The 10,260-nt window shown below is 38.8% G+C and overlaps 1 protein-coding gene across 1 annotated transcript; it reads left to right on the top strand.

Moving 5' to 3' along the window:
• Window positions 1-413: 413 nt before the first annotated feature.
• Window positions 414-4,125, top strand: LOC113273161 (uncharacterized protein DDB_G0290587-like). Its single transcript, XM_026522924.1, has 4 exons — window positions 414-485; window positions 3,027-3,179; window positions 3,313-3,838; window positions 3,938-4,125. Exons 1-4 carry the CDS (start codon window positions 414-416, stop codon window positions 4,123-4,125), a joined length of 939 nt encoding a protein of 312 aa, XP_026378709.1.
• The last annotated feature ends 6,135 nt before the right edge of the window (window positions 4,126-10,260 follow it).

The following is a 10,260-nucleotide window of genomic DNA, read 5'->3' as shown; positions in this document are numbered from 1 at the left end:
ACATCAAACATGTAAGCAAAACAATTGATATCTATAATACACAAATGGAGCAATTGAAAACTCTCTAGAATCATGAAACCTCTTTTCTTCATTACTGTCATGCAAATAAGAAAGGAACAAACTACCCATATTGTTGATTTTAATCAAATTTTAAACCAAACCCATATTGTTCTGTGTTGATTATCAAAAAACCTAATTCAAATTTTAATGCAAAAAAGTCACTGAAAAAAACCTAATTCAAAAATCAAAAAAACAATATACCCTAATTGAGCTTTGGTTACAGATAGATCTTCAACTTCGGGAAATTGGTGGAGGTGGTTAGTCGAGATATGGGTTACAGATCGATCTTCAACATTGTGTGGTGATGATGAAGTTGGTGAAGTAATCTCCTGAGATTGATGAAGTTAAAAACGATGGTAATGAACGGAGCTGTTGGAGTCGTTGACGATGAAGTTTCCAGTGGTTTGAGTGATGGAGGTGCTGCTGTACCGAAGTGGTTTGAGTGATGGTGGTTTGAGTAATGGTGGTTTGAGGTGAAGTTTCTCCGTCGAACACACTGGGGAGATGCAGTTGAGGGAAAAAAAGAAAAGGATGAGGAAGGAATAGATATGAGAATGATGTTAAACAAAAAAAAAAAATTAACGGTTGCAGATGAAATAGAATTAAAAATTAAATGAATGGGTGGTTATGATGTGATGATATACATAGAATATTCCAAAGGAATATTCCCAGTATATGGTTAGATTCATCGTTCTTATGAAGTCTCTGAGTTAGAGTAGTCCACTCACCGCCAGGTTTCGATCTCGGAGCCATGTTATGTCTCGAAGTTGCCAAAACCGGTCAGGTTTAAGGGTTGGAGGAATATTATGAAAGCATCTTACCTATGAATCGACAGATTCATCGTTCTTATGAAGTCTCCGAGTTAGAGTAGTCCACTCACCGCCAGGTTTCGATCTCGGAGCCATGTTATGTCTCGAAGTTGCCAAAACCGGTCAGGTTTAAGGGTTGGAGGAATATTATTAAAGCATCTTACCTATGAATCGACAGATTCATCGTTCTTATGAAGTTTCCGAGTTAGAGTAGTCCACTCACCGCCAGGTTTCGATCTCGGAGCCATGTTATGTCTCGAAGTTGCCAAAACCGGTCAGGTTTAAGGGTTGGAGGAATATTATGAAAGCATCTTACCTATGAATCGACAGATTCATCGTTCTTATGAAGTCTCCGAGTTAGAGTAGTCCACTCACCGCCAGGTTTCGATCTCGGAGCCATGTTATGTCTCGAAGTTGCCAAAACCGGTCAGGTTTAAGGTTTGGAGGAATATTATGAAAGCATCTTACCTATGAATCGACAGATTCATCGTTCTTATGAAGTCTCCGAGTTAGAGTAGTCCACTCACCGCCAGGTTTCGATCTCGGAGCCATGTTATGTCTCGAAGTTGCCAAAACCGGTCAGGTTTAAGGGTTGGAGGAATATTATGAAAGCATCTTACCTATTAATCGACAAATTCATCTTTCTTATGAAGTCTCTGACTTAGAGTAGTCCACTCACCGCCAGGTTTCGATCTCGGAGCCATGTTATGTCTCGAAGTTGCCAAAACCGGTCAGGTTTAAGGGTTGGAGGAATATTATGAAAGCATCTTACCTATGAATCGACAGATTCATCGTTCTTATGAAGTCTCTGACTTAGAGTAGTCCACTCACCGCCAGGTTTCGATCTCGGAGCCATGTTATGTCTCGAAGTTGCAAAAACCGGTCAGGTTTAAGGGTTGGAGGAATATTATGAAAGCATCTTACCTATGAATCGACAGATTCATCGTTCTTATGAAGTTTCCGAGTTAGAGTAGTCCACTCACCGCCAGGTTTCGATCTCGGAGCCATGTTATGTCTCGAAGTTGCCAAAACCGGTCAGGTTTAAGGGTTGGAGGAATATTATGAAAGCATCTTACCTATGAATCGACAAATTCATCGTTCTTATGAAGTCTCCGAGTTAGAGTAGTCCACTCACCGCCAGGTTTCGATCTCGGAGCCATGTTATGTCTCGAAGTTGCCAAAACCGGTCAGGTTTAAGGGTTGGAGGAATATTATGAAATCACCTTACCTATGAATCGACAGATTCATCGTTCTTATGAAGTCTGATTTAGAGTAGTCCACTCACCGCCAGGTTTCGATCTCGGAGCCATGTTATGTCTCGAAGTTGCCAAAACCGGTCAGGTTTAAGGGTTGGAGGAATATTATGAAAGCATCTTACCTATGAATCGACAGATTCATCGTTCTTATGAAGTCTCCGAGTTAGAGTAGTCCACTCACCGCCAGGTTTCGATCTCGGAGCCATGTTATGTCTCGAAGTTGCCAAAACCGGTCAGGTTTAAGGGTTGGAGGAATATTATGAAAGCATCTTACCTATGAATCGACAGATTCATCGTTCTTATGAAGTCTCCGAGTTAGAGTAGTCCACTCACCGCCAGGTTTCGATCTCGGAGCCATGTTATGTCTCGAAGTTGCCAAAACCGGTCAGGTTTAAGGGTTGGAGGAATATTATGAAAGCATCTTACCTATGAATCGACAGATTCATCGTTCTTATGAAGTCTCCGAGTTAGAGTAGTCCACTCACCACCAGGTTTCGATCTCGGAGCCATGTTATGTCTCGAAGTTGCCAAAACCGGTCATGTTTAAGGGTTGGAGGAATATTATGAAAGCATCTTACCTATGAATCGACAAATTCATCGTTCTTATGAGGTCTCCGAGTTAGAGTAGTCCACTCACCGCCAGGTTTCGATCTCGGAGCCAGTGTAAATAAATTTATTCACCATATCATTTTAACTAACCTATATGCATTGTTGTTGCAGATGAAAAACAAACAGTCCAAAACTGATAAAGGTTCTCCATCTGCAGAACCATCCCTTCCACCTGAAAGTAGGCGATCATCACCAAGGAACAAGAAGTTTGCGATAAAGGTAATGACTTTTCATCTCAATTTCACAACAAACTACTTACCTTCTCATTTTAACTAAGCTACACTTTTTGCAGATGAAAAATAAGCAGAACACTCAACAGTCCCCAACTGAAAGTGCTTCACTCACTTCAAAGCTGCAAACCCCGACTCAAACCAAGTCCGCAGAACCATCCCTTCCACCTGAAAGTAGGCGATCATCACCAAGGAACAAGAAGTTTGCGATAAAGGTAATGACTTTTTATCTCAATTTCACAACAAACTACTTACCTTCTCATTTTAACTAAGCTACACTTTTTGCAGATGAAAAACAAGCAGAACACTCAACAGTCCCCAACTGAAAGTGCTTCACTCACTTGAAAGCTGCAAACCCCGACTCACACCAAGTCCGCAGAACCAACCCTTCCACCTGAAAGTAGGCGATCATCACCAAGGAACAAGAAGTTAGAACCAAGTGCTGCTGTTTCTTCTCTAACTAAATGTGCAACAACTCCTAAGCGTCGTCGACAACCTGAAAGTGCTAAAATTTCATCACCAACTACAAAGAGACAGGCTACTAGGAAGAAGAATGTGCAATCTGAAAGTGCTCAACATTCACAGACCACAACTACAAAGTCCCAATCAAAAAGCTCTGAAGGAGATACTGAAAAATCTGGAGTGGGGCGAAAGAATGTAAAGCGAAAACTTGACACAAGCAGCACAGACCCATGTCTGAATGTTCAACTTAGGGATCCACACGACACTCTCGCATATTTTCAAGATGAAGAAGAAGAGGAAGAGGAGGAGGAATCTGTGGAAGAGGATAACTCTGATCATGTGGAGCCTGATGTGGAAGAAGAGAATGATAACGGTAATGGTGATGAGCCTGAATTGGAAGAAGAAAATGATAGTGGTAATGATGATAATGAGGAAGGTGAAGAAGGAAAAGAAGCAAAGAAAAGAAAATATGTTCCACGTGGTCCAACCCAGATGTATGCACTGAAGTTAGATTCTGCTGATCCGAAAAGAACAATTTCCTTCAACGCTAATGAACAACCGATTGGTGATCCATCTGTGCAACTTGCCAGTGTGCTAGGGGTGCTTGTTCGGAAACTTCCATTAACGTACAAGGATTGGAGACTTGTCCCTTATGAAGCCAAAGAAAACATATGGAAGATAGTCTCGGTTCGCAATTGATAACTCTTTAACTCTTTTCATTCGTCAATAATTATTTAAGTCATAGTCAACAATTATTTAATTCATAGCGCATTCTAATTCAATTATTTAAATTTATTTGTAGAACCGATTCATTGTGCATGAGTATTACAAAGACTATTATTTCAGCAAGATGGGAACTTATCTTAGAGAAGCAAGGTCAAGGAAAGCTGGTTTGGTACTCGACGCTTTGGATCGGCTACAAGGGGAAGAACAAAAGAAACGGCTGGAGAAGTTAATGCCCAGGACCATGACAGTTAGGGAGTGGGAAGAGTTTGTGAAACATGTAGACTCTATTGAATTCAGAGTAAGTAATTTCTATTATATATAATGCCTATATATTTGTATTAAAAAATTTAAAGTCTGTCAAATGATTTTTTTACTTTTCTATTCAGGTCAGAAGAATAAAAATGCAAGAAAATCGTTCAAAACACACCACCCCACATACCATAAGTCGAGAAGGTTACGCCCGATTGGAGGTGAAATTGGTATGTTCTACAGTCTTGATATTCACCATGTGAAAGCTATTGCATCGTTAAAAATATAATTGTTTGAAGTTCTCTACAAAGTTTTATCTTAGAAATATTCTGAGATAATACCATGTTGTTATGCTATTCTTGATGACTCATGTATTTATACATTTATTTGCCAGCAAAAAGAGCAAAATACAACCAAAGAGATTGATAGAGCTATAATCTGGAAAGTTGGTCATAAACAGCCCAAAGGAAAGAAACCACATCCTGGTGTTGTAGAAGCTTTGGTAAGAAATATTCTCATGTTACTTTGTTTTATTTGTGTGTGCTTGAAAAAGTCAAAAATATCTGATGTTTTACACGCTTACACAAGAAAAACTTGAAAAAGCTCGAGAAAAGTATCATGCTGACTGTGGATCATCCGTGACAGATGATATTCTTGCAAAGGCCTTTGGTGAGGACAAGAAAACTAAAGGGAGACTTAAAGGAATTGGTTTTGGAGCGACACGTAAAAAGGTTGTTGCGCAGTCCCACTATAAGATGATGATTAAAGAGTGTCAAGAATCCTATAAAGCATTGAGTGATCGAGTGGTGCAGCTAGAGGTGAGAATTTAACTTGTCTTTTATTAGGTCTCCTTTTCTTGATAAACTCAAACTCGATAATGCCCCTCATACTGCTGATTGGTCTTAATATAGGGAACGAAATCAAAATGTGTCTGCAATGGAGTCTTACCCTCTCACATGTTAAGTCCCAGCAACAATCATGAGGCTAGCACTAGCAGAAATGTTATCTGTAATGAAAGAGTCTCAACTGATACCACTCCAAGTCATGTCAGGAAACAAAATGAGGTTCAAGTGCCAAAGAGATTCCAAGTTTGCAAGTTGTTAAGCCGGTACAAGGAGGACGAGGTGGTTGCAGAGGCTGAAATTGCTGAAACAGATCCAAGTAAGCAGATACATGGAAAACCAATCGGTCTTGGAGCCTACATTGTATGTGTGAAGGTTTCTTATGTGGATGATGCTCTTGTCTACCAAGCTACTTCAGAAGTCAGAACTGTTCATGATGTTTTTTCAAATTTTATCACATGGCCCAAAGATAGAATAATCTACCAATAGACTTCTTAATCTTCTGTGATCTTTTTGGAGACTTAACTTTTAGTAACAAACATATCACTGCCACTTTTTTGTATGTTTTGTGTATATCACATTGGTATGTGAATGCTTTAACTCTGGGTTTGGTTTAATTTGAATGAATCTTTCAGTTTAATCCAATTGTTTATTTACATTTCAGTTTAATCTAGTTGTTTCTTTACATTTCACAAATAGTAGTGACAAAAGTGAAATATATATTCTGAAATATGGGTTTGATTTTATTCACAAATAGTAGTGACAAAAGTGAAATATATATTCTGAAATATGGGTTTGATTTTATTCACAAGTATTGTAAAATAGTTTATTTACAATCATAGCTATGTGTTGTCCAAGATAGTCCTACTACACATAGTATAGTTGTATCAAGGTACTTCTACAATGCTAACAAGTGTACTGAATGTAATATTCACAATACTAATAAGTGTTGTGTTAACAATTTCTGCTACACATGACAATAATTGTAAAAACAAATGTTCTACAATGCTAACAAGTGTACTGACTGTAATATTCACAATACTAGTAAGTGTTGTGTTAACAATTTCTACTTCATAACACAATCATTGTAAAATGAAATCTTGCAACATCAGCAGATGTTGTTCAGAATAGTTATACAACTCAAGGAAGTGTAGTGAGAGTATTATTCACAACACTAATAGACATCGTGAAAAGGTTTTCAACTACATAAACTAGATATTGTGAAACAGTTACTTTACAACATAAGTTTGTGTTGTCCAAGATAGTTCGACAATTCATACAAGTGTTGTGCAAATATTATTCATAATACTGGTAATTGTTGTGGCATGTGTTTCTACGATATGCTACTCATGTTGTCCACGATTGTTCTACAATACAAGCAAGAGTTGTGTTAGGTTATCAAAAAAAATCGAAAGAGAATCACAACATCGACAAACTATTGTCGAACCATGAATCACATCACCCGTTACAACACTTGTCAACCATTGTAGAAAAACTTGGACTTTCTACAATACCCCCGTTCCACAATGCATGAAATGGAGTTGTCGTAGGGGTACTGCAACTCTTATCTTGTGTCGTCAATGATGATTTTTCCCGTAGTGACACTGTATTAAGACGCTACAGACACTATCCTACTCCAAGCTAACTTCGGAATGGAATGTAGTTGAACCCAAATCAATCTCCCACTGATCCAAGGTACAGTTATGCTCCTACGCCCTTGATTTCCTTAGCTGATCTCACCCATAACTAAGAGTTGCTACGACCCAAAATCACAGGCTTTGACAATAAATAAATTTGTCTCAGATAGACAAGTCTATCAAAGGATCAATCTGTCTTCCACAGATAAACCCTAAAGGTTTTGTTCCGTCTTTTGATAATAATCAAGGTGAAAAGGAACCAATTGATAATCCGGTCTTATATTCTCGAAGAACATCCTAGAGTTATCAATCACCTCACAACAATCTTAATCTTATGGTAGCGAAAAAAGATATTTCGGAATCACAAACAATGAGACGAAGATGTTTGTGATTACTTTTTATATCTTGCCTATCGGAGATATCAATCTCAAGCCAATCAATCTGATTGTACTTGTACGATAGAAGATGCAAGATCAGATCACACAACTAAGATAAAAGTAGTATCGGTCTGGCTTCACAATCCCAATGAAGTCTTTTAGTCGTTAACCTGGTTTTAGAAGAAAAAAACCAAAGGTTAAAGGAGAATCGACTCTAGCAGGCAAACTAGTATCACAGGTAAGGTGTGGGGATTAGTTTTGCACAAAACTAGATGTCTCCTTTATATAGTCTTTCAAATCAGGGTTTGCAATCAATGTTATCTTAGTAACAAAGCATTCAATATTCACCGTTAGATGAAAACCTAATTTAGATTCAAGCTAATATTTCTCAACCGTTATATCGAAAACTTAGCTTGTTACACACACTTGACAATGCACGCTTCTAGGTTTGCTAACCGTACCCAAACATATGCACTTGTTGGTTCAACAATAGTTAACCAAAAGGTTAGCCATATGAGCATTTCATATCAACCATGTTCTTCTTCACCATAACTAGTTCAAATGACTTCAAATGAACTAGTTAGAGAGTTGTTCAATTGAAAGGAAATCATATGTACCACACAAGACACAATTGAAGCAAAGATGATTTGATTCACTTGAATCGGTTCATGCACTTTTATTGCCACGGTTTGCAAACTGCATTCCTTAGTCTTTTTAAGTTTAAGTTCATAAATCATCTTCAGATATATAACCTTCTCAAGTTCGCAGACTAGGTTCGCGGACTTAGGTTCACGTGAAGTATGTCCACACGCAAGTTCTCTAAGGGATTTGTTGTATTCCCCAACTGTAGACCAAGATCTAGACATGATTGGGCTCAAAAGCTAAGTAACTATGTTACAAAGCCCAAAATTTGGTTTTTATGGGTAACATTTGGTTTTGTCCGGTTTGGAAAAGAAATTTGGTTTTTAATGGGTTTTAGAAAAATTTTGGTTTTTTAAAGGGAGCAAAGGCCACATTGATGGAGGATGCACGGCCCAGCTCAGAAGTTTGGACGAAGCCCAACTAACGAGTTGAAATCAGAGACGAGGTCCAGCTGCGAGTTTTTTTTTATTGTTGGGCTCTCAGTTAGCCAAAGATCGAGGCCCTAGCTGTTGGGTTTGGGAGTTGTTTTAAAACTTTGAATTTTGTAGGCCCACTGTTGGTGAAGCCCAAAATTTGTTTTTAAAACTAAGCACAGCCTTGTTTTTGAAATTTAGTTTTGGCCCATGTTTGTCTTGGCAGGTTCAGTTAAACTTGTTTAGGTTGTTTGTTGGGTTTTTGAAGCCCAAAATTTTGATAGGGACAATCCCACAGTTAAGCTCAAATACAAACCCAAAAGTTAACTTAAATTACAAGCCCAACAAAAAAATGGAAAAAATTATTACAAGCCCACAAATTAAAAATGGAAGCCCACAGGTTGGGGTCTCTTAATGGGTTTAGGCTTACCTTTGAAGCACAGCCCAGCTGTTCAGTTTGGTTGCAAAAGCCCAGTTGGGCTTTGGATCATCCTAAGCTTTGGCTTCAACACTCAAGGCCCAGTTGGGCTTTGGTCTTTCTTCTTTGGCTTGTGTAGCCCAGTTGTGTTTTGGTCTAGCTACAGCACCAGCAGACAACAACACCAGATCAACTCAGCAACAGCAACAGGCTTGGCCTGACAGGAAACAGCAGCAGCACCAGGCAGCACAGGTAGGCTTCAGGCAGCAGTTCTGGCACCAGCAGCAGCAATCAAGGCTCAGCAACAGGATAAGATCAGCAGCAACAAGCCCAGCAGCTCACAGGAGTCTTGGCCTGGCACAAGCAGGAGCACCACAGCAGCACAAGAGCACCAGCAGCAGCAGAGGCAGTGAACAGGGAAGAAAGCAAGGAATGCAGGATGATGCAAGAAATGCAAAAATGCTTATACTAGAATGCTTATACTAGAATGCAATGCAAAAATGATGCAAGACACAAGAAAAACTTAACACACAACGCCAAGTCCCCGGCAGCGGCGCCAAAAACTTGGTAGGGTTTTGAAAGAACCTACAACTTAGACCTGCAAGTATACAGGGTCAGTTGTAGTGAGTGAATAAGCAGGGGAAGTCCACAGGGACAAGGAGGGAGCTGTGTTGATTTTCTATGTTTCTTAATTGAATTCGAACCTAAAGTGTCAAGACAAAAGCTAAAGCTCAGTGTGGATATGGAGATTGCTAGGATTTTGGAGTCCACCACCTAATCTTAGCTAAGTAATTCAGTTACAGTGATGTCATTGTCTCTGGTAAAAAGTATTTATCACAAGTATTAATTGTCTGATTAAAGCACAACTAATCAAAAGATAAATCTATTCATTTTAAGCATGATTTACAGCACAACAACATAGAATTGATCAAACTACCAAGGATGCATGACATACATGGTGAAAGTAATATGTTGTGGAACTAAGATGAAATCTACCCTTAAGCAATTAAGTACAGCAATAACACCACTAAAAACATGAATCAATTTAGCAAAATATTAAGGGCTCCATCTAACCCTAGCAGAATGGATTAGAACATAACAAACATTGTGAACAAATGTAATTGAGTTCTACTGAACATGAAATTATGCTAAAAACTGAAATTGTAATTGAAACTAACAATAGAGAGCACTGGCTAGTCCAGGCCTCTAAGGTTGAGCTCTGGCTAACCCAGGCATACCTTCTACAACACCCACACATCCCTATTTATATCCAATTAATAGATTTAGGGTTTACAAACAAAATCCCCAAATTCCCAAAAAAACAGTAAAATTAGGGTTTACCAAATCTTACCTAATTCGATGAAATAACTGCTCCATCACGTCGACCCATCCTTCTATTTCTCTTCCCGCTCCATGTCCTGCTCCAATTACTTCTAGCTTATCAACCTATTTCACCAACTTCACACCTAGGGTTCAGTGGCGTGAAAATAGATGAAATTAGTTGTTGAGGAAGATGTAGGACGTGGTAGT

Source organism: Papaver somniferum, chromosome 4 (assembly GCF_003573695.1).
Source record: "Papaver somniferum cultivar HN1 chromosome 4, ASM357369v1, whole genome shotgun sequence".
NCBI lineage: Eukaryota > Viridiplantae > Streptophyta > Magnoliopsida > Ranunculales > Papaveraceae > Papaver > Papaver somniferum.
Note: the sequence above shows the minus strand (reverse complement) of the source record. Positions and strands in the feature narration are given on the sequence as shown.

What these genes read in the sequence shown, in the direction of transcription:
- LOC113273161 (XM_026522924.1), top strand. Translation starts at nt 414, where the DNA reads ATGGTAATGAACGGAGCTGTTGGAGTCGTTGACGATGAAGTTTCCAGT. An exon ending in TGAGTGATGGAGGTGCTGCT is followed by an intron (nt 486 to 3,026) that starts GTACCGAAGTGG and finishes CACTTTTTGCAG; the next exon opens with ATGAAAAATAAGCAGAACAC. An exon ending in ACAAGAAGTTTGCGATAAAG is followed by an intron (nt 3,180 to 3,312) that starts GTAATGACTTTT and finishes CTCACTTGAAAG; the next exon opens with CTGCAAACCCCGACTCACAC.